General features: G+C 42.6%; 2 protein-coding genes across 12 annotated transcripts in view; both read left to right on the top strand.

The window, feature by feature from the left end:
• The window catches only part of Macf1 (microtubule-actin crosslinking factor 1), a 338,170-nt gene that overhangs the window by 257,828 nt on the left and 53,198 nt on the right, over window positions 1-27,144 (top strand). The window lies entirely within an intron of this gene.
• Window positions 18,064-26,374, top strand: D830031N03Rik (RIKEN cDNA D830031N03 gene). The gene has a single exon (NM_001167918.1). It carries the CDS (start codon window positions 19,268-19,270, stop codon window positions 22,613-22,615), a length of 3,348 nt encoding a protein of 1,115 aa, NP_001161390.1. The 5' UTR covers window positions 18,064-19,267; the 3' UTR covers window positions 22,616-26,374.

Genomic DNA, 27,144 nt, shown 5'->3' with positions numbered 1-27,144 from the left:
GGCCATAAACACTTTAACAAGTCTTGTTTCATCGAAAGTACAAGAGATTGCTGACCTCAAGAAACGAATGGCCAAAAAAAAAAAAAAAAAAAAAAAAAAAAGAAACAAATGGCCGATGTACTGTACATACTCCCCAAGGTAGGCAATAAGGTTGACCTTGTTCATGTAGATGTACAATAAGAAGCCATTATGTTCATATGGATGGTCCCTCAGACGCACCTTGGTCTACAATATTATATCCCTCTGATGAGCTTCAACCAGCAATCTTCAGTAAAGGACTAATCATAGAATAGGGGGAAAAGCGTACTTATTTGTGGTTTCTGCCATGTTGTACCAGTCAAATTAGATATATAGTAAGGAGATAATTTCTAAGTTTTCCCCCACTACCATGATGTTAGGAATTACATTTTTCTGTATATATAGATGGGTTCAATTAACTACATATTGAAAATTATTTTAGAAAAAAACCCAGAGTAGAAAATCACAACAAAATAATGGAAAATCATACAAATTTCAAAACAATATAGCATGACAAGTATCTATATTGCATTAGGTATTGTAAGTAGCCTAGATATGATTTAAAGTAGATGAGAAGATGCAAATACTATGTCACTTTCTAAAGTGGACTTGAGAACCCCGGTAAGCATGGCGTTCTGAACCATTCCCTATATAAGTAACACCTTATTTCAAAAGCAAGCAAAAACCTTTAAATACAGATTTGATATCAAAAGGAGCCCATAGAGGGCATAAGTTGTGTTTGGATTTGAAAGTCTTTTTTCCCTTGGTTTAGAAGAGTGATTCTCAACCTTCCTAATGCTGCAACCCCTTAATAAAGTTCTTTGTGTGTGGTGACCCCAATCCATACAATTATTTTTGTTGCTACTTCATAACTATAATTTTGTCACTATTATGAATCATGAGGTAAATATCTGATACACAGATGGTCTTAGACGACCCCTGTAAAAGGGTCATTTGGACACCCCAAGGAGTCCCAACCCACAGATTGATAACAACTGGTTTAGAGAGATGTTCTGGGCTTTGATGAAGCTGAAGATTCACTGGATAAGCTTTACGTCTGGTGTGTTAGTTTCCTCAGAATGCTCAGAGTTCAGTAGCTGTTTAGCTTCGTTGTGTTCTAAGAATAAGCTCCTCCGACCCAATATTATGGTTATAAAGGCTGGAATCAGTCAGCTGGGTTCTGGCAGGTGTTGATCTACAGGCTGAGGGTGTTAACAAGGCAAGCCCAGAAGTGAAGTGCTGAACTATTTTGTTGAAGTCAATATGTACTTACTATAAAATGGTCAGTACCCCCTACCCTTCCCCCAGGTTGATGATTAAGTCCGAATCCAGAATCCAGTTCACTAAATTTCCTAATAGGGGGGCTTTATTTATTTATTTATTTATTTATTTAGGCCTCCTCCCAGCAGAGGACTTTGGTCCGAAGGGAGGGACAGCCTCTTGGCTGAGCTCTTGGGAAATGAAAACAATGAGAGGCAAGCTTTCTGTCATTTGCCAAGCACTCTAGGAGTTGCATAAAGGTCTTCTGGACCCATTCTAAGGACGGAATCATGTTCATGATGGGAGTAAGTGTTGAGTTTCTGGACTGATGTGCTGTAGTTCAGCAGTCAACTAACCTTCCCTTGCAGTAGACCGAAGTGATAAAGCATGACTCAGCTTCCAGATGCAAAGCATTGCCAATAAAAAAAAATCAAATGGACATAAATATTCAGAAGCATTTTAGCTTAAAGTTTTCCTTTTTAGTAGGATCACACTTTAGCACAGAATCTAAGAAAAGATAAGAATCCATAAGGCAGCCACAGGCCATTCTTTGACCTGACTAACTCTGTGAGGAAGGGGCAGATTGTCCACTCTATGGAGAGCCTCCAGGCTGACTTGCGACTACAGTACTGATAAACTATAGAGTTACAGTTGGTCTGTGGGGAAACTGAAAGTTACTATTCCTGGAGAATCTTTTCCTTTCATCACCTCCACAGAATTTGTAGAATCTGGTTGGCTAGTGAGTATCATTTAGACACCAAGAGAAGAGGCCTTTCCATTCTAAGCAGGTAAAGTCCTCAACCATCCTGCATTGGGACGTTTACCAAGCTTCTCTCTGCTACTGTCTGTGGGAAATAGAAAGGAAGAGGCGTTTCCAGAAATCATGACTCTGGAGCATGTTTGCAGAAAATTGTAAGGAGAAGATGTTAGCTAAACTTTTCAGGAAATTCCGTTTCTGAGGAAAAGGAATTGCGTATGTCTAATAAGAAAGGAGGGACCTTTGTTTGTAGCAGTGAAATCTGAGCCAAAGAATTCCCCTAGTGTGACCTTCCTGGGAATGGTAAGGGGGAAAAAACAACCTACTCAATCTGGTGGTTAACAAGAGGGTTTCCTTGTTTTGAAATTGGCTGAAGGTCTTGTCAAGCATTGAGATCATTGTGAGTCTTAACTCCACCTCTCTTTTGTACCCCTGTTCCCCCAACAGCAGTCATGTTTGACTCCTGCCTCTGCCTCGAGTGCTGGGGTTCCAGGCTTCCGTGCCTTGGTGTGTGGGGTGCTAGGGAGTAGGACAGGACTGTGTGCATGCTGCACAGGTAGTCCACCTACTGAGCTACTTCCCAGCCCCCAGACTCCTTCAGGCTGGCTAGCGGGATGGAGGAGCAGCAGCGGACTCCCTAGCATGCGGTGACCCTTTAATACATACAGCTCCTCATGCTGTGATGTCCCCAACCCTAAAATTGTTTTGTTGCTACCTCATAACTATAATTGTTATTGTTGTGAATCATAATGTAAATATATGCTATATGGCCCTTGTGAAAGGGTCCTTTGACCCCCACAAAGGAGTTGCAACCCACAGGTTGAGAACTACTGTCCTAACACAAGCTGAGCAGAGCTTAGGGTCCGTGATCCTGGCAGCTTTTCTGGCAGAGTTGGATAGCCTCCTAGTAAACCAGAGCAAGAAGCTCATTAGTCCCAGTCCTTTGATTCCTGCCCCCTCGGGTAAGCAAGTTCAGGCAGCCTCTTATGTGCACAGATGAAAACCCTCGGATGATGGATCCAGCACGGTGCTGAAAGACTGCCAATTTGCACAGATACTTCTTCACGGTAGTGCAAAGGCATTATCAGCCCTTCCAAGGTGTGCCAGCTAGTACACCTGCCTGTGAATGAGTCACTACTGAATAAGGCAAATGGAATCAGAAGTATCTACCTGTCTTAAGAGAGGAGGGAAAGCCGGGAGTGGTGGCGCACGCCTTTAATCCCAGCACTCAGGAGGCAGAGGCAGGCGGATTTCTGAGTTTGAGACCAGTCAAAAAAAAAAAAAAGAGAGAGAGAGAGAGAGGAGGGAAATCAAACCAGGGAAAACCTGTGTGTTGATGGAGGTGTAGATACCCCTTTTAAAGCAGTCAGCAGGAGATATAGACTCCACCCTCATACCTCTTCCCTCGCCTAATGATAACTGAGCCTCAGCCTATTTTGAGTTTTTTGGTTTTTTGGTTTTGTTTTTATTTTTTTTTTTTTCAACAAACCTACTCCAATGGCAGCTGGGGTCTAAGGAAGAAATTACCCCAAATTGGCTTTCTCATCTTTGGCTTGTTAACATTTTAAACTGGGTTGTTTTTTATTGTGGGGGGGAGCAGTCTTGTTCATTGGAGAGTGTTGCGCAGCATCATGGACCTGTGTGTACTAACAAGAGTAACTTCCCAGTTGTAAGAACCAGTGTCTCCTGATATTCCCAAAGGCCCCCTGGAAGGCAGTGATGCCCTCTCTGTAGAACTTCTGCTCTGGGGGAACATTGCTGCATTTGGGATAAGTAATAGCTGTTTGAGTTAAATGTTGTATTACAAGCAGTGTTCTGCTAATCTGATTATGACTGTGTGTATTAACAGCCCTGCCTCTAACAGGCCTAAGTGAGCCCGTCTTCAGACCAGCTCTAGAGCCTTTGTTTTTCTGGTGATAATCTACATCTGGGTGAAGAGTGTCCTGGACACTTTGCCTGGCATGAGAGACTTATCTACAAACAGTTGTTGATGCAGGTGTTTAACTGAGGCATTTCCAAAGAGAAGAGGAACTTCCTATGTGGAAATACTTCAGAGAGCTTCCTTGTTCTGTGCCTTTAAGGGGTGATTACAGAATGTCAGTTGTTCTCTGGAGCCAACCCAAAATTTGACTGCTGGTATTTGTAACCCTTATGTGTCTACACTCCACTGCCTCACCCCCTAGAATTCCAATGCACTGTGATAATCCTCTCCACCCCCACTACCAACTGACTGGGAGGAGGCAAAGAAACTTTTTGCATTATGTCAAACTTTTTCTAGTTCTCTTTTTAAAGTATTGACCCTAGGCAAAGAATACAGACAACTAAGGAATACTGAGAGGAAGAGAAATAGTCTTCCCTAATTGGTGATCCAATACTTAATGGTTAGCCCTTAAACACATATACAAGTAACATTATAATGACTGAGCAGGTAGTATTTATATATTTAAGAATGAATGTGTATATGTGTTTCTCTGTATGTGTATGTCTGTGTGAGTGTGTGTGCACACACATATACAAGTAACAACTATTAACGATAAAGAGGCCATGAATTTGAAAGAACAAGGCTATGGTGGGAGAGGTTGGAGATAGGAAATGTTCTAATTATATTATAATCTTAAAAAATAAAGTCTAGGGCTGGAGAGATGGCTCAGCGGTTAAGAAAACTGACAGTTCTTCCAGAGGTCCTGAGTTCAATTCCCAGCAACCACAACCATCTATAATGGGAATCTGATGCCCTTTTCTGGTATGTCTGAAGACAGCTACAGTGTACTCACTTACATGAAATAAATAAATCTTTAAAAAGAATAAAGTCTAAAAAAAATTCACTTAAAAAGTATTGCCACCAAAAAAAAAAAAAAGCTAGGCGTGGTGGTGCGCACCTTTAATCCCAGCACTCAGGAGGCAGAGGCAGGCGGATTTCTGAGTTTGAGGACAGCCAGGGCTACACAGAGAAACCCTATCTCGAACCCCACCCCCCCAAAAAAAAGTGTTGCCACTTCATATTTTAAGTGTAAGCATCCTTGACACAACCTGAGGCTTCAGCCTTTTGCATTGTCCTTAGAAGCCTGCTGCCTCAGGAACTGCTCACTGGAATGTCATCAAGAAATGCTAATAGATCTCACTTTTGATAGCAAAAATATTTTTAAGCAACAAATATATCATCCGCCAAAGAAAAGGACTGAGCACTTTGATTGGAGCTTATTCTTTGCATACAATATCAGCACCTAGCATTCTCAACTACAAGTCATCATACTGTTTTATATAAAAAGAAAGAAAAATCTATTTCAAAAAAAAATCAGAATGTAGCCTATGCAAAAAAATGTGTTTATTGTTAAATAAGTTTTATGAAGTGAACATGGATTATGGAGATCATCACAGACTTACAGAACTAGACAGTTTATTGTTATGTGTTAGAATGAGTACATGTTCTCTCAGACCTAGCCTGGACCCTTATATAAAAAATATGCTGGAGCCCAATGCACTGGTGTGTGCCTATATCCTGGCTGCTGAGGAGGCTGAAGCAGGTGGATTCCTTAAAGCCCGGAGTTCAAGGCTAGCTTGGACAACATGGAAGACCTGGGCAATTTGAAGCTAGATGACTATGCATGGGCAGTAAGTCATGAACCTGTGGGGACATAGAGCAGCTCTGGCCTGGCAGTTGATACAGTTGGCTTCTTTGCCAAGAGAAAAGTTAGTCCCTCAGGCAATCCAGTCAGGGCACTGCCCAGAGGCAGCACTGCGCTAAAGGACTGTCTCCTGCCAAGTGGATATTTTCCAAGTCTCAGCTGTCCTAATTGGAAAACCTGGCCATGAGAAGAATGTATTTCCTCTTACCTTCCTTAAGACTTCAACACAATCTCTCCTTCTCAAGGATTCATGGGAAGCACTCTAGAGGCCCTCACAAGATCTTCCTGTCACTAGTGTTGTACCTGAACATAAGAATAATGTTACTAGCTGGGCATAGTGTCTCAGACCTTTAGTCCCAGCACTTGGGTGGCAGAGGCAGTTGGATCTCTGGGAGCTTGAGCTTGAGGATAGCCTGGTCTACAGAGTGAGTTTTTTAGGACAGCCAGGGCTACATAGAGAAACTCTCTGGGAGGTAGGGGAAGACTTGAGTTTGAGAGAAAACAAAACAAAACAAACTTTCTCAATGGAGTTGGAGAGAGACTCAGTAGTTAAGAGCTTTCTGTCCTTCAGAGGATATAAGTTCAGTTCCCAGCACCCCCAGTGCTCACTACCACCTGTAATCAACCAATCCAGGAGATAATCTGGCTTCTGAGAGCTCTGTGCTCACATGTACAAACCCACATAGGAACATACAGACTTATACACAGAATTTTGAAATATTTTAAAAATAGCTTGCTCAAGCAACATGCAAATAAACTTTTAAGTGGAACTGAAAGATGAGTTTGGTGTAAAGTTCATACAATGCCCTGGTTCTTATGCAGAGCATCTGACTGAGTAGCCCTGTCTAACCTCAAACCTATGTATACCTATTCCTGCGTCCTAAATGTTGTCATTGATAGGGGAGCTGCTAATAGTATCTAGTGATTGCTGCTGACTATGATAAAAATCACAGGAAAGTCCCTTACAATGAAAGCTACACAATCCTCTTTTAGAAAGATAGGAATTGGTTTTTTACCTTCCTTCAGATTCCACATTATGTTTGAATTAGCTGATGAGATCATTTGGGGACACTGCATAGAGCAGCTTATGTGTCTCCTCTCACGTTTTTGAAAAAAATAATTAAGAAATAGGGTTGCTTCCTGGAGGACTTCTAAGGTCAGAAACTTTGGAACTTATCTGACTCAGCGTCTAAAGAATTTTCTTGTGCTTCACCAGTCCCTGCCCCACCCTGCCACAAAGTTACTGCTGTGGACGTCAATCAGCTGTGTATCTCAAGCTACTTCCTGTAGGGCGTGTTGTGGAATGGTATCAGCCCCTGCACCAGATGGGAGTGCTGGTCTCCTTGCGTCATTTTATCAAACGGATAGTTGGAACAAAGGATTCTCTGTTGGGAGAATCTGTTAGGAGAAAGGGAGCTGGTGCAGTTGGACAGTCCATGTGTACACACATGGTTCCCACAGAGAAGGGAGACATAAATTATTCTGTAGCCTTCTAAAACAAGGGTTCCCAAGGTGGGTTCCCTGAGCATCTGTCTTTACCCTAGTTTTGGCAGTGCTTCTTATTCTCCCAAATCAATGCATGAGCCAGCTGACCCGATGAATAAGTGGTGGCATCCTTCAAAACTGTCCCAGTCTTCAGTCTTTTTCTTCAGTCTTCAACTAAGTATCTCCACTGCTTTTCTCGTCCAGTTTCTGATGTAGTCCTGCACTTCAATTATTTACCCAAGTCATACCTACTACATCAGAACTATTATATTTCTACTCTTCATTTGAAGGTATAGCTCAAGTCCCATCTTATTGTAAAGTATTCCTGGCCTCGCCAACTTACTCCTCCTGATCATTTAAGTCACTTGACTCACTGTAACTCATTTGGTCTTATTAACTAATACCAAATGTGGGTACTTTGTGATTATATTATTTTTTCCAACAAAACTATTTTTATGACTTTCATTGAAGACAAATGAATTTTTAACTGATTAGGTGGATGTTCTTTATTTCTCATAAGCCACACAAGCTCTAGGATTCAAACTGGTGGCAGGCACCTGTAAGCCCTGTACGCAGGATGCTGAGGAAAAAGGACTGTGAATTTGTGGCCAGTGTAGGCTATATATGAGACTATTTCTCAAAACTCATACAACCAAAATGCTGTCTACTCTGCAAGACTTGAGTCTTTTAAGTCTTGTAAGACTTGCAGTCTTAGTCTTGCTTCCTTTCTTTTATACTGGTTAGCACATGTTAAGAATGTATGATCTTATTTCAGTACTAACAAAACAACAAAAAGAAGGGGGAAAATGCTATTCCATATACACTTTAAGAAAGCCAGATTCTCAAAGTCTTGTGTAGTTACCAATCACTTTATAGTCATTATCATGTGTATAATTAATTGCCAATTAATGAGAGTCTTCATAGTTCATTTAGTCCTGTATAGTGAGTGTGTGTGAGGAGGTTGTATCCACATTCAAGTCAGAAATATGCAACTTTAAATCCTGTTATCATTTACAAGCTGAGTGACCTTGAAGAAAATTACTTTGGCAATAAAATGTAAACAACAAAACATTCTTTTGAAGATCTGATGAGAATTAATGAAATTTTATAGAAAAATTAGACTAATATTAATATCCTTTTTTAAAAGCAGTTTTTCTGGACATGGTAGTACAGGTCTTTAATCTCAGCACTTGGAAGGCAGAGGCAGGTGACTCTCTGTAAGTTTAAGGCCAAGCTTGGTCTACATAGAGAGTTCCAAGATATCCAGAACTATAGATAGAGATCCTGTCTCAAAAAGAAAGAAAGAAAGGAAAGAAGAAAGGAAGGAAGGAAGGAAAGAATAAAGAACCTGAAGGGGAAAAAAAGTTTATCCAGAAATACATATTAAAGTATTGTGAAATCTTTTAGAAAGGGTCTTACTAGGTAGCACTGGCTGTCCTGGAACTCACTAAGTAAACCAGGCTGCTTTCAAACCAAGATCTGCCTGTCTTTGCCTCATTGGTACTAACTAGGAAGAAATGTGCATACTACCACACCTGCAGCTGCTGCCACCTCCTCCTCAATTTAAATTCTATTTATTTTATGTGGTTATATGTGGATTCACATGTGCCACAGTGTTCTCGAGGAAGACAACTTGAAGTTGTTAGTTTTCTCCTCCTTCTATGTAGGTCTTGGGATTCATTTGAACCATCTTCCATCTCCCTCTTTCTTTTCTTTTTTTTTTTTTTTAAAGAGATTCTGTATAGCCAGGCGTGGTGGCGCACGCCTTTAATCCCAGCACTCGGGAGGCAGAGGCAGGCGGATTTCTGAGTTCGAGGCCAGCCTGGTCTACAAAGTGAGGTCCAGGACAGCCAGGGCTATACAGAGAAACCCTGTCTTGAAAAACCAAAAAAAAAAAAAAAAAAAAGAGAGAGATTCTGTATAGCCCTCTTTATCTTGTGGGAACTGGAATTGCAGGTATGAGCCACCATGTCGAGCAGACTGTTGTAAATCTTTTTACTAAGAAGTTGTTCAGTAGCTGGGAGGTTTGTTTAGTAATCTGCCTAGCATGCATGAAACCTTATGTTCAACCCTAGCACTGCCTAAACTGGGCTTGGTGACACATACTTGAATCTTAACACCTGGGAGGTGGAGGCAAGTTTAGAGGCAGAAGTTTAGAGGCATCACAGGAAGCTGAGGTCAAGGTGAGCCTGGTCTACACTGAATTTAAAGAGCTTTGCTTCTTTGTGTCTAGAAATGGTCGTTTTCTAGATTTGGCATAAAGCCAAGCATTAGATTTTATTAGCTCTTTTTTTTTTTAAAGATTTCTTTGTTCATTGTACAGTATTCTGCTTACATATATGTCTGCACACCAGAAGAGAGCACCAGATCCCATTACAGGTGGCTGTCAGTCACCATGTGGTTGCTGAGAACTGAACTCAGGACCTCTGGAAAAGCAGTCAGTGCTCTCAATCTCTGAGCCACTCCAGCCATTCCCAGTCTTTAGAGGGAGAGGGAAAAGGAGAGAGAAAGAGAGATTGAAAAGAAAAATTAGTTTATGGTGCTGATGAAACTAGCTGATGAATAAGCAGGCTTCAGTTTTTGTGGGGATCATGTATAGGGCTTGTTTGTAGACATAGAGTAGCAATACCTAGGCAAGTTGAAAATTTAGGCCAGGTACATTAATACAGCTTTTAACACACACATACACACACACTCATTAATTAATTTATTTATGTAGAAGCTCATAGCCAGCAAGTTTTCTAAGCCAGCTAAGTAATTTTGACTTTAGCTTTTGTGCTCTATAAGTCAATATTATTTTCAAATCATTAATCAGAATTGGCCAGAACACATTACCAGCTCAGTGACTTCCCTAGCCACTCAGTTGCTCATCAGATCGGCTTTAATGATCTCAGAGTCCTTGGCCTAATTAACTTTAGCTTTCATCAAACACCACATTATCTTCCTCTGTTGCCATACAGTGAATGGCAACTACTACGTCAGCATCTTTAAGAGAGACAAGTCTTAATAGTAATCAGCCTTTAATTAAAACATCAAAGTGTAAAAGGAAAACTCGCCAGCTTTGTTTTAGAGACAATCAGCTTTTAAAAAGATATAATTCAACTCTCTGCAGTCTCAACATAGACTGAGATGTTTTTTTCAAAAACTCTTTATGGTTTCAGTAAGTAAAAGTTTCTAATCTGGTCTAATATGTGCATATATGATCCAAAGAAGAAGGTATGAATTTATGGAACTAAAGGAAGGTTGATCCTACTTGAATTCACGTGTCATTCAAGCAAACCATCTAAGATCTGTCAGTTTACAGTAAATTCCCAAAAGATGAGATATTTTTAGTTCCTGCCTTGCTTTTGTTCCCTCCCTCCCTCCCTCCCTCTCTCTCTCTCTCTCTCTCTCTCTCTCTCTCCCTCCTTCTTTCCTTTTTTCCTCCTTTCTTCCTTTCTTCCTTTCCAAAGAGAGGGGATGCAGGAAAGGAGAGGCAGGCTGGTACTTGTAGAGGTCAGATAACCTGTGAGAGTTGGTTCTTTCCTTCCACTGTTTGGGTTCCAGAAATCATCAAGTCATTGTTCTTGGTGACAAATACCTTTATCCACTGAGCCATCTGGCAGGCCCTTTGATCTAGTTCTTGAACCTCAAACCTGAACTCTGTATTTGTTCATTTGAGATCAGTGATGAGGAAGGATTACTTGAGTAGGGACTAGGGATGGAACTCAGTGGTAGCACACATACAAGTGTGCACATGGCCCTATGTATGATCCCACAGACACCAACAAAATCAAAGTAATGCTTTATGAAAATCTCGGTATTATTCTACCTGATTTTCTCATATTTGAGACAGTGACTGTACTTATATAAAATTTTGTGTGTATATATATATATATATATATATATATATATATATATTGCATTGCTGTGGAGCCAAATGAAGAGAATCTTGAAGGATGGCAGATCTTTCCACACATCCATTACCTAACTTAGCACCCATCACTGCTGAAGCTGTTTCCCCGGAAATATCCATTGACTTCCTACTTGACTAATCTCGTGACGTTGTCCAATTCATTGTCTTCTTTCTTACAAATTTGATTTTAGGGTCTGAAAAGATGGCTTAGTCAGTAAATAACCTACCATACAAGCATAAGAACCTGAGTTCAGATCCCAAAAACTCACATAAAAGAAGTCAGACCCAGTAGCATGCATCTATAACCCCAGAGATGGTGCGGGTGAAGGGCAGTTAGAGTCAAGTAGGTCCCTAGAGCTCCTTAGCCTGCCAGACTACTATAGTACAGAAACTCCAGGCTTAGTGAGAAGCCCTGCCTTAAAAAATAAGATAGAATGAAATCGAGAAAGACAAAGGTACTGACCTGGCTTCTGGGCACCTCTGTGTGTGTGTGTGTGTGTGTGTGTGTGTGTGTGTGTGTGTGTCTGTCTGTCTGTCTGTCTGTCTGTCTGTCTGGGTCCTCTTGCCTCACCCTTCCAGGTTCTAAGAATTCAGGTATCTGCTCCCATGCCTGACACCTGCTTACTTGCTGGCATTGTGCTCTCCCCGTCTCTCCTGAGATGATCTGCTTCCATCTGGGCTTGCCTTCTTATCTCCTATATGTGGCTTTCGAAGTTCTGTTATCTGTTCTCTCTCCATTCAGCCATGCTGTTCCATGTCCCCACACTGTTCCATGGTGAAGGGCTCTACCCCAAAGTGGAACCTTTTGTGTGAGGGGCCGTTCTAGACAGCCCCACAAGAGTTGTCTTTGAATACTCTAAATGGAATGAATCAAATATTCCCCCTACTGTTTTGTAAGTTCTACCATGCCCTTGGTAACCCCAGAGTAATAGTATAGCATTATCTTTATTTTCTCTCTAGCCTCTACTTTCTACCCAATTAGCTAGTCCAAATCTGACTCTCCAGTTTTTTCACCATCCTTTACCTCATTTGTCCTCGTTTGTACTAATTTTGGTTCTTTTCTTTTCTTTTCTTTTCTTTTCTTTTCTTTTCTTTTCTTTTCTTTTTTAAGACCAGTATATTTACTACTTCTAGGTTCAAAAGTTAAGGATTTAGAGTTTCAAGTGACACAAAAGAGCTAGATGTCAGCCAAGTGAGCACTGGGGCCTCCACACAATTTCTAATAACTTACTGTCGGTCTGTTTGTCTGTCTCTGTCTCTCTCTCTCTCTCTCTCTCTCTCTCTCTCTCTCTCTCTCTCTCGCCCTCGCCCTTCCTCCCCCCCCCCCCTCTTTCCTTCTACAAGGTCTTACTCTGTAGCCCAGCCTACCTAGTTTCAAATTATCTTAATCCTCCTATCTCAACTTTTTTTTTTTTTTTTTTTTTGGTTTTTCTAGACAGGGTTTCTCTGTGTAGTCCTGGCTGTCCTGGAACTCACTTTGTAGACCAGGCTGGCCTCGAACTCAGAAATTCCCCTGCCTGCCTCTGCCTCCCGAGTGCTGGGATTAAAGGCGTGCGCCACCACTCCCTGCCCCTGGCTCAACTTCTTGAATGTTAGCATTGCAGCCATGAGCCACCCTACCTGACTTACAGTTAATTAAATCTTGTACTAACACTTTTCTAAATAAATTGCATGTCCTTGGCTTGGGCTTCTTAACATTCTAATATTTTTTTCCTTCCACAAAAATTTTGTTTAAGTCATGTTGAATTAAAATTTGCTTCTTTGGGAACTTCATTTTTGCTGGACATGGTAGAGCATACTGTAATCCCAGCACTTAAAAAATGAGGCAGGAAAATTGTCAATATATAGAAGCAGCCTAGGGTTAACATAGCAAACACTTATCTCAAGAACAAAATGTCCTGTCGCTAGCACCTCACTTAAAATAACTTGTTTTTACCATTCTGTGTCTCTAAATCCCAATTTCATGAGCTGGGAATGTAGCTCAGTTGGTAGAATGCTTGCACAGCATGCACAAGGTTCTGGGTTTTATCCCTAGCACTGCATACACCAGGTAAAGTGATAGTTAAGCCCACACGGAACAGAAATTGAAGGTCATCCTTAGCTATGTAGCTAGTGAAGTAGTGAAGCTTGGGCTACATGGGATCCTGCCTAAAAATAAATGAATCAATCAGTCAATCAATCAATCAATCAAAATCCTAATGAACAAATGCCCCCTCCATGAAGCCTTCTCTGCTTTCTCTTACCTTCTGTCTTGGTAACTAATCATTAATCTAAACAAGGAATCAAACACTGTCTTTTGGAAAGTCTACAAGCAGCAAAGGGCTTTTAATGGTTATGAGAGTTCCTCTCTAATGTGTGGAAAGTTTTCCTTTGACTTCAGCAATACACAAGAACTCAAATACCTTCAAAACCTTTTGTTTCCCATTAAGACAAATTTTGTACTGTACTCTGCTGGTCTGTGTGCCACTCTGTAGCTATCTTTATAGTAACAAAACCACAAAGCATCGTGGTTACTGATGCCCAACAGGCACAGACTTCATACTGTGGAGTTTCCACTTGCCTCTGAATAAGGATTGTGAAGTCTAGATATGCTAAGATGAAAGGCATTTTGTAGATTTGAAATTCACAAGATCCAACCAGTCCCCTGTATCCACTTCTTTTCAGTGAATCCTCGGAGAAAGAGAGAGCAAGCACCTGTCAGGTGGATGAAAAGGCACTTTACTCACTGAATTGTGGTAAAGGGAGGTGGGGTGGGATGTCTCTAGATTGTCCTAGGCTGGCAGTCCAATTCTTGGGCAGACAAAAGCAGTGCTATATCCAAAACTTGAAAGGGGCTGGTATGAACATGTGAGAGGACTCCACCCAGCTCACTTTAACTAGGAAGACAGCAGGAAGGAGCTAGACAGGTCAACAATGCTTTCTTCTAGGTTCACTGAAGAAAAATCTGACACCAAATTCTGTTCTTAGGAATTTCAAAATGTGTAGGGAATTCTTTGAGCTCTATAATCAACTAACTGAAAGCTAATTTGAAATGTAGCTTGAACACATCCATTTTGTGGTTTCAGGGTGGAGACGGCATCAGAAGAGGTTCTCTGAAGCTCCCTTGTGTTTCTCACTTAAAAAGTTTAGTGGGGCATGTGAGATGTACAGATGCTTTTTTTTTTTTTTTTTTTTTTTGTTTTGTTTTAGTTATCAGGGCAGCAAGAGAAAACCAAATCAGGTATTTACATCAGTCACTAAGATGGCTACTGGCAGAATTCCAAAACTAAAACTAAAGAGAAACTCATGGACAGACATAAAGAAAAGAGACCTTGTGCTTTCTCTCCTTGCTTAGATTCAACACACACACCAATGATAAAAATGAATAAAACTTTTGGGCGGTGGTGGCACTTGCCTTTAATCCCAGCGCTTGGGAGGCAGAGGCAGGCAGATTTCTGAGTTTGAGGCCAGCCTGGTCTACAGAGTGAGTTCCAGGACAGCCAGGACTACACAGAGAAACCCTGTCTCAAAAAAACAAAAGAAAAAAATAAAAAGAATTCTGTAGTTAAAAGAAATCTGTAGTGAGAATTATGATTTCTTTAAGAAACAGAAATATTATGAGAATAGGTTTTCATTTAAATCCCAGGTGTGGGGTATGGGGCTGCTTTAGACTGTTCCCAGCAGCTGACTATTATTTGTCTTGTGCTCAGGAAGAGGTGTGGTTTTGCCATCTGCAGATAGTTTCCGTGATGATGTGACATTTGGAATTCTGGGAACTTTTCAGAGGGTATAAGAAGAAGGCTAGGATCCCAAAGGCGAGGTTGGTTGTTGTTAGTTGTTTGGGAGGGCTGGTTGCTGTTTGATAGTAGTTGTGGTTGAAGAAGAAACAAAAAGAAAGAAATTAAATTCAGGGACCTCTTTCTTTCCTTCCTAGTGTTAGGGGTTGAGAGGGTGGAATAAGGGTGGAGATGGGTGAAAGAAAGAAGAGCCCACAACTAGTCAAAAACTGTTTGCAGAAATCCCTTAGGGCTAGAGATGTTCAGTTGGTAGAATACTTGCCTTCCATACAGGAAACCCTGAGTTTGGCTCTCAGCTCGGCCTAAATACATATAATCTCAGCACTCAGGAAAATCGGAAATGTAATTCTCAACTATATAGGGGATTTAAAGCCAATCTACTTGTCTATATGGAGGGAGGAAGAGAAGGAAGAAAAGAGGGAGGGAGTTTGAGGCCAGTCTGGTCTACAGAGTGAGTTCCAGGACAGCCAGGGCTACACAGAGAAACCCTATCTTGAACCGCCCCCCCCCCCCAAAAAAAGAATAAAACTAGGAGGCTTCCTGCTTTTTGTTTTTGTTTTTGAAAGAGTAGGTAGATTATATGAGCCTGGTGTGTGTGTGTGTGTGTGTGTCTGTTTGTGTGTGTCTGTGTGTGTCATTCTGTCTGTCTGGAATGAGGAGGTCCTCACTGTAGACCAGGATGGCCTCAAACTCGTAGAGATTTCTGCTTCTTGCCTGAAAGAACTGAGGCCATCATGCCCTGTGGAATCTTTTCTAGAGGCTCTGTTTAAACTTTTAGGAAGTTTCTATGTAGTATTTTAGTGCTTTAATTAAACAGAGTGTGACTAAAAGTGATAAGTAGTTTGAGTCTGAACCTCGGTTATTAGACTGTTCCATTTATTTATCTGACATTGATGAGAAGAGTAAACCAAGGTGGATAAGTGTGGGAAGGGGTTAATTAGGAAAAGATTGACCTGATTGGCACCTGACTTGGTGAGGAAACAGGAAAAGAATTTTTGTCTGTGAAGGTTGTGATTCCATATCAAGACCATTCTTTATAATAGAATAACCACCCACCCTTAACTCCAGAGCTGGAATTCCTCAGATTCTTCTAACCAGAGGGGCCCTGGCGTGCTAAAGAGTCTGTTATGATATCTGAACACGTGGTGAATGTATTTGGCCAGGAAGACTTGCAAGTGAAATAAATCCTCTATGGGGTTTTCCAGTTGCATTGAATAATTACAACAAACTTAAAATCTGAAGTCCATGAATTGTGAAGTATCCAGTCTGTAAGTTGATTTGTTCTTAGGATCACAGTGTGTCAGGGGTTGAAGGGACTTTAAAACACGCCCTGAATAAACTTCAAGATTTCTTAATCTGTTTCCTGAGATTGCTATGCCATGTGGTTGCTTGAATTTCTGCTCACATTCCTTTGGGATCAGGAAAAGTCACCCTTTTAGGGAACACCTTATTCTTTGAATAGCAGTGAGAAAACTGATGGTTTGAAATCTGCCCTTGGATCTTGGTGTGCCAGTTTAAGGAGAGATTCAGCACAAATTTCCTTCCTCCCACATCCCAGCTCCTCAGATTCTTAATGTTGATCATATCCCCTGAAATTTGCTCTCCATCAAGTATTCTTGATTCTTTTCACTCTGGGTTCGTAGAAAAATGTTCTAGTGTCTTGCACTATTGCACCAGGAAGCCACAGGATTCTGGATAGCTTTCTGAAGTTTTAACTTTAAAGACTAGGGTATCTAGAATAAGATGATACAATGTTTAAGTATTCTCTCCTGTTTACAGATGGAAAGTCTTTGTATTTGAGTGGGTAGAATTGATCAGCTTCTTTAGGAGTGAGAAATGAAGTATAAAACATTTTGCCAAGCAAAGTTGTCTTTTACTTGACTAATCTGATCATGGGCTTCAGCCTGTACCTCATTTTTGCCAAGGAGTTTCTGGCTCCTCAAGTAAGTTTAAGGCTTAGCTCCAAGCTTCACTGCCAAATCTCCACACACCAGTGACTCGTTTTATTTACTGTTTGTGTGAAGAGTAGAAATAACTTTCTCATAAGTTTTATCATCTATATTAACTACTTGGGCCAACAGGACTTTGTACATTTTAACTGACCTTTTTCATCCTCATGAAATCCGAGGGACCATCATAAAGGGAGTCAAGTATTACACCTCAAAGAGATGCAAGCTACCTCTGGCAGGCAGTCTTCTGGGTTGCTTTGTACTTTTCTTAACAATTACAGGGTCTCTAGATAGCTTTCCTAAAATCCAGAACGTAGTTTGCAGGATTGTGTAACACATTTCTCTAATATTTTCATTCTTGAGACTTGAAATATGAACTCATGCTTTTCATCTAGCCCTTCAGAGGCTCAGATTTCCTTGGACGTGCACAGCGGTTATAGCCAATCCAGGTGTTGGTCATGGGCTGTTCCTGCTAGAGTCTCCACTGCCCTGCAACCCGCACCCCATTTTCCGGTCATTAAGACCGCTGAAGTCTGAGCAGAGAAATCCAGGTGGCGAAATGGGCCAAGATCTGACATACTTGAGAAGGGAAACTGTGCCTAGAGTTTATCCAATAACTTGGTTCCTGAGTCTAACTTAATTCCTTGGCATGCCAAGAAAAGACTGTGTTTAAGGCTAGCCTGTTCTTTGGTCAGCGCCAGAGGTGACATTGGAAAAATACAGGGATAGTCGTTGGCGGCAAAGCTGGAGCCTAGGATAGTGCAGACCGCCCACCCCAGCCCGTACGTCTCTACCGGCAGATGGGGCCCCCGAGTGGCCCTAGCCACTACCGGCTGGTAGTGGGGGCGGCGGGGGCGCCCCTTCTGGGTTCGCCCTTGGGCTGGGCTCCCATCCCGCCGGTTGGAAAGAAGCGGGGGCGGAGGGGCCGGGCCAGCGTTGTGAGGGCGGGGCTTTCCTTTGTCAGGGGATTTGCCCGGCATGACCAGGACTGCCCCTCTCCTCTCACCCTCGCAGGCGGGGACACTATTACTCCCGTGGGTGAGGAGGGAGTGAGCTAGAGGGGGTGCGGGATGAGCTGGAGTCCCTCGCCCCAACCCCGGGAAGCCCCTCCCTCGCCGCCTTGGCCTCCAATCCTTGCCTCCGCCCCCTCCCCTCCCGGCGGGGCTCCCTATAGGCCCCGCCCCCGTCCTCCTCCCTAGCAGTCGGCGCCGCGCGCTCCCGGGCTTCCAAGGGGGCTGCCCGGGCGGGGCAGCGGCTGTGGCGGGGCTAGAAGGGGGAGGAGATCCGCCCGCCACCCGAGCACTTCCAGCCAGCGGCGTGTGAGCGGGCCGCGCGGCGTGAGAGAGGCGGGCTCGCCCCCCTCGTGCGGCCGGAGCGGAGCCTTTTGTTCCCGGCCAGAAGTTTGCATGCCGGGACCGTGACAGCTGCGGGCGGGGAGGACGGCTGCAGGGCCGGCGGCGTGGTGGAGAAAAGAGGCGACTGCTTGTCATGCAGCCCACGACGCGGCGGCTGGGGGCCGGGGACCTGCAGTGGCCGGGGAGGCGGCGCCCACAGGACACGGGACTTACTGCTGCCGGAGGGACAAACTAACTTCCTGAGCGCTAGACCCAAGGCCGGCCCGCCGGGAGCCACCTGCAAGGTTGCGGTGAGGCGACCCTGGCCCTCCGGGGCGCGAGGCATGGCGCGGGTTTGCGGGCGGTGCTAAGTGAGTCCAGACTGCCTCTTGGCCGCTGCCGCAGCCTGCCCGCCTTCTGAAAGGCCCAGCGTGGGCCTCCACTCGCCTTGTTTTGCGGCCACGATACAGTGTTGGCTTGGAAGCCACAACAATGCCATGATGTTTTGGAGACAGGAAGCCCCAAGCTGGCCCCGAATGAAGGACTTCCTGTGTTTAAAGTTGCAGGAATATCCGCTGACCAGCCCTGTTCAAATGCAAACACCCAACTAGAGAGGACGAATGGCTAATTCAGACCAGCTGGACTCTTTAGGGCTGAACACAGGATAAAATGAAAGGAATTCTTAGGAGCTTGGACCATACTTGAAGGCTAGAGAGGGTGTGCCATTGTTATAAAGGACATAGTTGGTATACATTTTCTGCTTCCAACTCAGCTTTGGTGCGAATCGAGTGAAACTAGATATTGAATAAGACTTGTCAATATCAAACGATTTTTTTGCTGACTGAATTTGAAAGGGCTTTAGAAAAGTAAAACCAGAAGCCATACAAGTATTTGTTTTATGTTTATTGATTAAATAATATCATTTGTCTTTCTGCAGTTATGAGGCTGCTAGCCTGTGAGGGAAAACCTGTTTGTCTTATTAGAGTTTCTCCCAAAATGGTTTCAAATTGGGAACTTCCAGATCTTTCTGAAAGGCAGATGCAATTGGTGGTTTGGAGTATAAACATGTAAGAGGACTTACAATTCATGTAGAATGTATTTTGAGAGAACCCGTGGCGGGGAAAAAAAACTTTTGAAAGATTGATGGTTCATCTTTATTGAAAAAGTATGGGTAAGCCACTTAGCAGGCCAGACTGTTTAAGGCGGAACCCTACCTGCCTGGGTAAAGGGGAAGATGAGGATGGCTATATAGAAGATTGCTATGTTCCACAGCGGTCTATATACGATACAATGAGGATAAATGAACAGATTGACCAGGGGTCAAAACTTAATCAGACGTCAAAAAGCACCATGGAGAAGATGGAAGGAAGTACCATATCCAGCAATGGTACATTAGGAGCATCATCTAATGTTTTTGAAGCTAGAGGACCAGAAGGCAAGAAGCTGGATGAGAGGATAATATTTGATGCATTAAAGCTAAGCAGTGATGTGCAGAAGTCAGCACCCGTGCCACCCAGACGTCGGCCAAATGCAGAACGCAAAGATAATGTTAACAGGAGATCGTGGAAGTCCTTCATGCCACCCAACTTCCCAGAATTTGCAGAAAGGATGGAGGCTTCTCTCAGTGAAGTATCAGAAGCTGGAGCTTCAAATCCTTCCTTGCAAGAGAAAAAAGAATCCAGTTCTGCATTGACAGAAAGTTCTGGTCACTTTGACCACAGGGAACCTCAGTCTGAGTCCGTTACTTTGGAACACATGTCCAAATCTGTAGATATTCCAGAAGTGCAAAATGTAAAAAATTTGAGAGACTGCCAGGACTTCAAATTCCAACAGCACAGTGAGAGCTCTCCCCATGAATTCCAGCCTCTGGGCTCAGAAGCTGCAGCAGCAAGTGGTAACACAGATGAAATGCAGGAGCACAGATTCTCAAGTGCAACCTGGCCCAGGGCCATGAAAAGTTCCTCCAAGGGAGGCTTCAGTGAGAAGCAGTATCCCCTTGGGGACACTGCCTGTGCAGTGGAACTACCACCTCTCTCTCCTTGCTTGAGTGAAGAGCTGTTGGATCCAGAATTGCATATGCTTATAACACCTAGCCTGAGAGAAAAAACAGAGTCTGAGTTAAAATTTGAGGAGGATGAGCGATGGATCATGATGGAGGCAGAGGAGGAGTGGGAGGAAGAGAAATTGTCAGAGGAAAGAAAGAGTCTTGTTACAAATGAAGAGACTAGTTTGGCAGATCCCCTTGAAGAAAGTGACCAAGCAAACTCAGTACCAGCAGTAGAGGATGGGTCGGATCGTGTGGCTGTCTCTGGAACTTCTGACCACCTCGCTCTTCATCAGATGTGCTGCTCTGTTGACCTGCAGCCAACTAGGGATCAGCTTGCTTCTGTCCCCAGGGGTTCTCCCCCTGACTGCACCTGTGTGCCTGCAGGTGACACTGTTATCAGTGAGGTGAAAAACAGACCTGATCAGGGGCTAGAGGGTCTGACTTCAGGGCTCCAGTGCCCTGTTGAAGCAGAGCAGCTCTCTGACACAGATTCTGTGCAAATGTTTCTTGAACTTGAGAAGGAATGTTTATGTGAAGAAGGAGTAACTTCTTCAGCTGAGCTGCTGAGTCAGGCCTCTTCTGAAGGGCTGGCCCCAACCCAGGATGCAGAAGATTCACTTTTAATTAGTCATTTTCCAGGAGCTGCCTTAGAACAGGAACAGCATGTGGGTTTTCTAAGTGTGAGGATAAAGGACCCTGACACTGGATTAGATGGTGAATATTGCAATGCCCTGGATTCTTCTCAGGTGCCTAAAGCTGTTGAACTTTGTGCTCAGCCTGATAGTGGGAGGGATGCCTCCACTATTAGCAAGGAGTGTGAAAAAGTGCCTTTTAGCCCCAAGATTGGTGGAGAATTTAAGCTTCTGGCTGATCTGGAGCCACATAGCGAGCTGGACACAGGGGGATTGCTGAACTCTAATCTCAGAGCCTCTTGTGAAGAAAACCTGCCAGTCTTTATTGCCTCTGAGCTAGCCAAAGAAAATGGCAATTTGTCCCAGGTAGACTGCAGTCAGACTGAGGGGAATGTAGAGGAGTATATGGAAAGGATCCCTCTCAGTTTTGCTTTTAACTATGAACAAGATGTTACCTCAGGACCTGAAGTAGAGGTGTTCTCATCTGATTCAAATTTATTAACTGATGAGATTCATTTAGAAAGTGGAAAAGGAGCTCTAATTAGTCAAGAAGATAGCAATCTGGCATCTTTGGGAAATGTAGACCTTTGTGAATTGTCCATGGAGAAAGTTTGTGATAAGGATGGAGAAACAAAAGAGCCAGGTTGTCAAGGGAAGCTTTTAGGGAATGGAGCTCCAGCACAGTTTCCTACAGACTTCCAGAGGAGGTCTTCTGAGTCAGAGGTTCTTAGTCTGCACCTGCTGGCTGGAGAACTGAGACTCAATAAAGCTGGAGCAGAAACCATGAGTGATAGAGAACCTCAGCTGAGTATGGCTTTATCACAGGAAGGGGAGCTAGAAATGAGAGATTTAGATTCAACCCTGAACATCTTTCCGGAGGAACAAATCAGCAAAGCCAGTAACACTGTGCCAGGGTTAGAAGAATGGATATCCAGCCAACAGAGGCCTGTCCCAGCTGCTGTAGTACCCATGGTAGAAAATGCCCTGGATGCTGTAACACCGATGCCAGGAGAGGATATCCCCGCTGTAGCATTGACTGCCTCGGAGGGGCCTGCTGCCAATGCCTCTGCCTCAGACGGAACTGCTGCAGCTACTCCAATAGTGCCCATCCCAGAGGAAGATATCCCAGGAGCTTCGGTGGTTATCTTAGTGGAGGATGTTATGACTGCTGCAATATCAGCCCCAGAACAAGCTGCAGCCTCATCTGGTGCAGTGCCTCCAGTGGAGACTGTTACAGTGCCCATCATAGACGAGGATGTTACCTCAGAGGAGCCTGACACTCAAGCAGCTGAAATGTTCCTCCCAGAGGAACCTGCCATACCAACTCCTGCAGGGCCCACCGCAGAGGAGCCAGATACTCCAACAGTTCCAGTATCTACTGCAGAGGAGCCTAGCATGCCTCCTCCTGCAGGGCCTACACCAGAGGAGTCTGCTGCCCCAACTCTCAAAGAACCTACCCCAGAGAAGCCTGATACTCAAGTGGTTAGTAGTTCCATCCCAGAATGGTCTGCCACTCCAGCTACTGCAGTGCCTGCTAAGGAAATTTTCTCTCCTGATGGACCCTTCCTGGAAGGAACTACCCACACTGATTCAGTGCCCATTTCAGAAGAAACTCCTGTTCTTGAGAATGCTTCCTCTCCTGGAATGGGGATCAAGGAATGCCTTGATTCTTCAGCATTTGGAATAAAAGAGGTGCCTGGCACAATGATACATGGGAAAGTGCCTCTGGCTGCAACTGATGGATTAAATTCACATGAGGTAATTGTTGATCATTTCATTGGCAGGAAAGGCCTAGAGCATAAAGTGAGAATTGCAAGTTCTCTCACTTGGTGTTAACGAGTGGTGGCTTAGGCCCTCCTATCTTTTGCTAATACTGTGCCCCTGGGCTTGTTATTTCTAGATTTTCTATTGTGTTTAGAGGGGAAAGTGTCTTAATTTTCTCTGTAAAATTTTATTCATTTTTTACTTACATATGTTAGAAGCCAAAGTAACATATTTGTAAATAGATATTGGCTTAAAAATTTAAAAACCTTATTATCAGGAAAGTGTTATTCCTCTTTTGAAAACGAAAAGAAAAAATATAGTAAGCCTGTTTCCTAAAATCCAGAGAATTCATGTTTTTAGTGATATGCAGTTAGGTAGAGTTTCTCTGAGTTTTGAGTGAGACCTGAGTACTTCAAACCACTCTGGGAAGATTAGGTGTCTGGAGTCTTCTCTCTCAGATACCTCACTGGGTAAGGCAGAGCCCTGAGAGGATTGTAAGGATAAAGTGGCAGTGTGTTTATGGTATCACAAACACGAGATTTCAGCCACTGACCATCTCCCTTCATCCTGTAAATAGATTTGCAGATATCACAGAAGTATCCTAGAGGAAAGCAATGTAAACACACAAATGTGGGGGGCGGGTAGGGTTGTTGGCTTGTTTTTTTGTTTGTTTGTTTGTTTTTGTTTGTTTTTTCAAGACTGGGGTTCACTGTGTAGCTCTGGCTATCTGGCACTTAACTCTGTAGACCAGGCTGGCCTGAAACTCACAGAGATCTCCCTGCTTCTACCTCCTGAGAGCTAGGACTAAAGGCATTTGCAGCCACTGCCATCACCACCTGGCCGAAGAAAGTGTGTTTCTTAAAGCCGTAGGCATACTCAGGGAAAACTCAGTATGCAATTATAGTCATCTTGCAAAATTGCTTTTATGTTCTTAAGTCACTTTCCTTTTCTAGACTTTTGTTTCTGAATCTATAAAATGAGAGCATGTACAATGATATCCTCTTGGGTCTTTTAGCTTGGAGGTATTTGTTTTGTTTTGCTACAAAGTCATTCTGTAAGGTCCAGGCTAATTCTCAAGCTCTAAATTCTCTTGCCTCTGCCACCTGAGTGCTGAGATTACAGGCCTGACTAATTACACCCAGCTCTCTAAAATCCTTAGACAACAGAATGTGGAAGTGAATAATTGAAGCAGTGTTGCACTTCCTAGAGTCCATCTGCTTTAAGTAGTTGAGTGAGGAGGTTGTTTGGGTTTTCCCGTTCCCCAGGTCCCAGAACAGTTCTTCCTCACAGTAGCCACTATTAATGGACTAGTGAAGATCAATTTTCTATAATATCAGTGGGAACTACCTAAGGTGGGTCCTCTCATCTACCTCATTGTAGAACCTTCCATAGCAACCTTAACCTCTTAGAATACCAATTAGACATGCAATAAATTATTTTGATTGTGTCCCTTGAGCTGCCAGCTTCGCTGCAAACCATCCTGCTTAGCTGAGTGATGATAGTTCCCTCTTGGGCTCAACAGTTTTCTTGTTATGTAGCTTCCTGCCAAGTTAGAATTTGTTACCTGTCAAGTTGGTAGATCTTGATTTTGGATTTTATGGAATGTGGGATTGATTGCAGTCACCCCACAAGTTAGAACAGTAGGCCAGTGACAGAACAATTCCTTGTGCATGCATTCTTGAAATATGAAATACTTCTAGTATACAGCTGACAGCAGCAGTCAGTAAAAACGATTAAATGTAAAAAAGAACTAATCTGGTCTGCATATATAGAGGAATTTAGAAGAATCCTCAATACTGGTCTCTCTCTAGGATATGTAATCCTCCAAGGATCCCTCCAGATATAGGAGATCCTCATTTTATGAAGTACTGTCTAGTAAAATGCCAGGAGAAGGAAATGGTGCCACCCCACCTTCGAAAAGTTGTCATTCTTTGAAGTGGGGTTATTTTAGGTAGAGTGTCACTGTGTAGTCCTGATTGGCCTGGAACTCTCTATGTAGACCAGGCTAGCCACAGAGATTTCCCCACCTCTGGCTTTGGGATTAAAGTTCTGGGATTAAAGGTATGCACCGTCCACACCCTGCTATTTTGGAAATACTTATTGAACCCAGGAGGAGTAATGAATATTTACAATTTGAGTACTTGGGTCACTAGGGTGATCTGGGGGGTACTTGAGGGCAGCCTGGGCTATATAAAATGGGCAGCCTAAGCTATATGTGAGGATGGGAAGGGGAGAGGGAGAGACACACTACTGAAATAATTATTAGTTGGATTTTTAAAAGAAGTTTTTCAGAGGTGGACATGTGTCTGATTGGTAGAGTATGGTATGCACAAAGTCCAGAGTCCCTTTGTAGCACTGCAGGAAAAGGAAAAGTGTTTTTTTCCAAGGTTGTATAAATTCCAGTTTTTATATATTAGAGAGTATTTTTGGCATATTAGGGTCTTGAGACAGGGTCCTATTCTGGCTGGCCTAGAATTCACTATGTAAGTCCAGGCTGGCCTCAGACTTATAGCAGTCCTGCATCAGCTTCCTGAGAGCTGACACTGTAGGTGTGAATCACCATACCTGGCTTTTAGGGGGGTTTTAGAGGCAAAGGAACTTATTGTTTCTATGCAAAGATATTTTGGACTCGACAAGTGATCATAACCTGGAATTTGATTTAGAGTAAAATGCTTCAGAGCTTATGTGCTATGTATGTACAAATGCATATTTATATATCTGGCTTAAAATATACAATTTCTGTTCTTTCTTAAAATATAAACTTCATAATAGGTACTAGCAAGAGCTTGGTTAGAAGAAGCTAAATGTCAATTTATTTGTTGTTTCTGTATTGTGATCTCAGGCTACTGAGAGCAGTCCCCAGTTACTTAAACCCCTGCCTATAAGTTCCCTCAATCTTATTTACAGTCAAAAGTTCAGAGGAACAGGGGGTAGCCTTTTATACAAAGTAAAGTTTCCGTAAAATTAAAATTTGCCAAGGAACTCTTTTTAAGCAAGAATTGGGGAGCATCTCAACAATTGAGTGTTTGAGTGTCCAGCTGATAGGCAGATCTGTCATGAGTTTGTTTGCTTTCCCCTAAGCAATTTCTATACAAGGAGTCATTCATTCAAGAAATAAATAATTACTGAGTATCAACTTTGTGCCAGATCCTAGCCACTTTCAGTGAATAGAACTGGCATGGTGCCTGCCCTTGTGGGCCTTACAGTAGCATGTGGGAGGCAGACATGAAACGCAAAAATGGCTCTTGTAAATATAGCATTATAAACTGACAAAGTAGATTTGGAGACAGTTGAATAGAGGCAAGGAATACTTTGCAAATAGAATTAAGGCCTGTTGATGGCCTTTGTGGTGAAGGTGTGTCATATATCCAGGATGACGTGGATTCTGGTTTATACAGTTAAGTACAAACTGGACAGTAGTAAATTACTGATTTCAAGAACAGATGTTAGAATTTGATTTAGGAAGAAATAAATTTGAAGGAATGAGAAAGTGAGAGGTACTGTTTCTTTGGAACCATTTGGTTCAAGGTAAGTGGTCGGTGTGTAGATAGTAAGAAAGCAGTTGGATGTATGGATTTGAAGCTTAGAAGAGGAAATTAACTCATAAACATTTATCAGAGTTACTAATTGAAGTGGTAGATTAAATTGCCCAAGAAGGACATTAAAAGAAAGATCACTAGGCATGGTGATATACACCTACTAAGGTAAGAGGTTCATGAGGTCCAGGCTAGCCTAAGCTATGTAGTAAATCTTGTCTTCAATAAGCAAAGCAATGATTTTTTTTTTTTTTAAGGAAGCCTTAGGACTAACATTCTCCATTTGGAGGTTATTAAAAAAAAAAAAAAAGAGGAGAAAGAGAACAAACCATCAAAAAAGATCAGCCAGGATTAAAATGGAAAACACACTACTACCAAAAAGTAACTACAGCAATTACCAGTAACCACAGACACACAAATAAAAACAAATCTTTAAAAGATAGCTTGGATGTATTTGATTTGATTGAGTTCCTTCCCCTTTGTCCCTCCATTTCTAATCCCTACCACCATCAATTTTTTATCCATCCCCATCCTCACTCCTCTTCAAATTGATGTCTCTAGTTTCAGAATAGAGCTCTGTGCTACTTGTGGGTTTTTTCCTGTGTTTTGTTGAATCTGAATTCTTTATATGTTGCTTAACAAAATACAATACGATTACAAGTTGTAATATAAAGTAGAGTGCCCTGATGATTCCTTCATGGCCTTTTTGAGTTTTTGCTGGGCCTTTCCTTCTCTATGGACTGACTTATCCATCCATAGGCATTCCTTTGAATAGACTCACCTCTCTTACTGAAACTGAAAAAACTTTATATAGAAGAAAAGAGGGGGAGGGGGCTATAGCCAAGCTGGTAAAAATGTGGCTAATTTTATATTCTAGTAATTGAGACAAACCAATTCTTAAGTAAAAATGTTTGCATAATTCTTTCCCTTAAGATTATTCATTGGGCAAATGTGTGTGAAAACTAAAGTTTTGGCATTTCTTTGTTTTGTTTTTTGTTTTTGAGATGAGGTCTCATATACTCCAGAGAGGCCTCAGATTGTATGTGTGACTGATGGTGATCATGA

Source organism: Mus musculus, chromosome 4 (assembly GCF_000001635.26).
Source record: "Mus musculus strain C57BL/6J chromosome 4, GRCm38.p6 C57BL/6J".
Taxonomy (NCBI): Eukaryota; Metazoa; Chordata; class Mammalia; order Rodentia; family Muridae; genus Mus; species Mus musculus.
This window is presented reverse-complemented; position numbering and strand designations above follow the sequence as displayed.

Excerpts from the sequence above, each read along its gene's own strand:
- D830031N03Rik (NM_001167918.1), top strand. The coding sequence starts at position 19,268 with ATGGGTAAGCCACTTAGCAGGCCAGACTGTTTAAGGCGGAACCCTACC.